The 720-nt window shown below is 58.1% G+C and overlaps 1 protein-coding gene across 1 annotated transcript in view; it reads left to right on the top strand.

Moving 5' to 3' along the window:
- The first annotated feature begins 350 nt into the window (after positions 1-350).
- Tnfsf12 (TNF superfamily member 12) overlaps positions 351-720 on the top strand; it is a 10,932-nt gene continuing 10,562 nt past the window's right edge. Inside the window, exon 1 of the mRNA XM_010615014.3 lies at positions 351-516. Coding sequence (XP_010613316.1) covers positions 351-516 — 166 coding nt within the window. The remainder of the gene's footprint in view (positions 517-720) is intronic.

Raw genomic sequence — 720 nt, 5'->3', positions numbered from 1 at the left:
ACCCCCAGCCCACCCCAATATTGCTTTCTACTACTTTTCACTGTAAATGATCAGAAGTGACCATTACAGACTAAACGAATCTTTGAGGACCTTGCTGTTTACAAAACTGTTTTCAGGGCGAAAAGGGACAACTTTTACCAAATTCATTTACTGGACTCCTGTGTAGCTCTGCCTAGAGCTCCACTCGCTCTGCTGTTAGCTGAAATGGCGCCGCGTTCCCCAGCCAGGCCGTCGCGGGCACACGGAGGACGCGCCATTTCTCAGCTCTGCCCTCTCTGGCTGCCAGACACCGAAGTCTCCACCAACTTCGAACTGCTTTGCTGAAAGAAGTGAACTCAAGACCTAAGTGAATGGATGTCCGGACGCTCTTTTCCAGTTACTTCCTGGAAAGAACAGTCTTAAATGCCGCTGAAAATCAAAGTGAGTCCACAGCTGAGGAGGAGGAGGAGAGCAGTGCCCGCGAGGGCGCGGAGTGGGGCACTGTCACCACCACGGGGACTCGTGCGGGCTACTCCGGTCGGAGCGCACAGGCAGGGCGAGCCCGGGAGGAGTTCGGGCCCCCAGCCCAGTCACAGGCACCCAGACCTGGGTGGAGTTCCTGCTCGTTCCCGCTTTCGCTCCCTGCTCCCTCTCGTTGGCCTCTGCTGGAAGGGCCACCAGATGCACAGTCCCGTCGCGGCCGCCCTCACGCACCCCGAACCTCCGCCCGCCGAGGAGAGG

This window comes from Fukomys damarensis, unplaced genomic scaffold, assembly GCF_012274545.1.
Source record: "Fukomys damarensis isolate Sample0158 unplaced genomic scaffold, DMR_v1.0_HiC HiC_scaffold_13, whole genome shotgun sequence".
NCBI lineage: Eukaryota > Metazoa > Chordata > Mammalia > Rodentia > Bathyergidae > Fukomys > Fukomys damarensis.
Note: the sequence above shows the minus strand (reverse complement) of the source record. Positions and strands in the feature narration are given on the sequence as shown.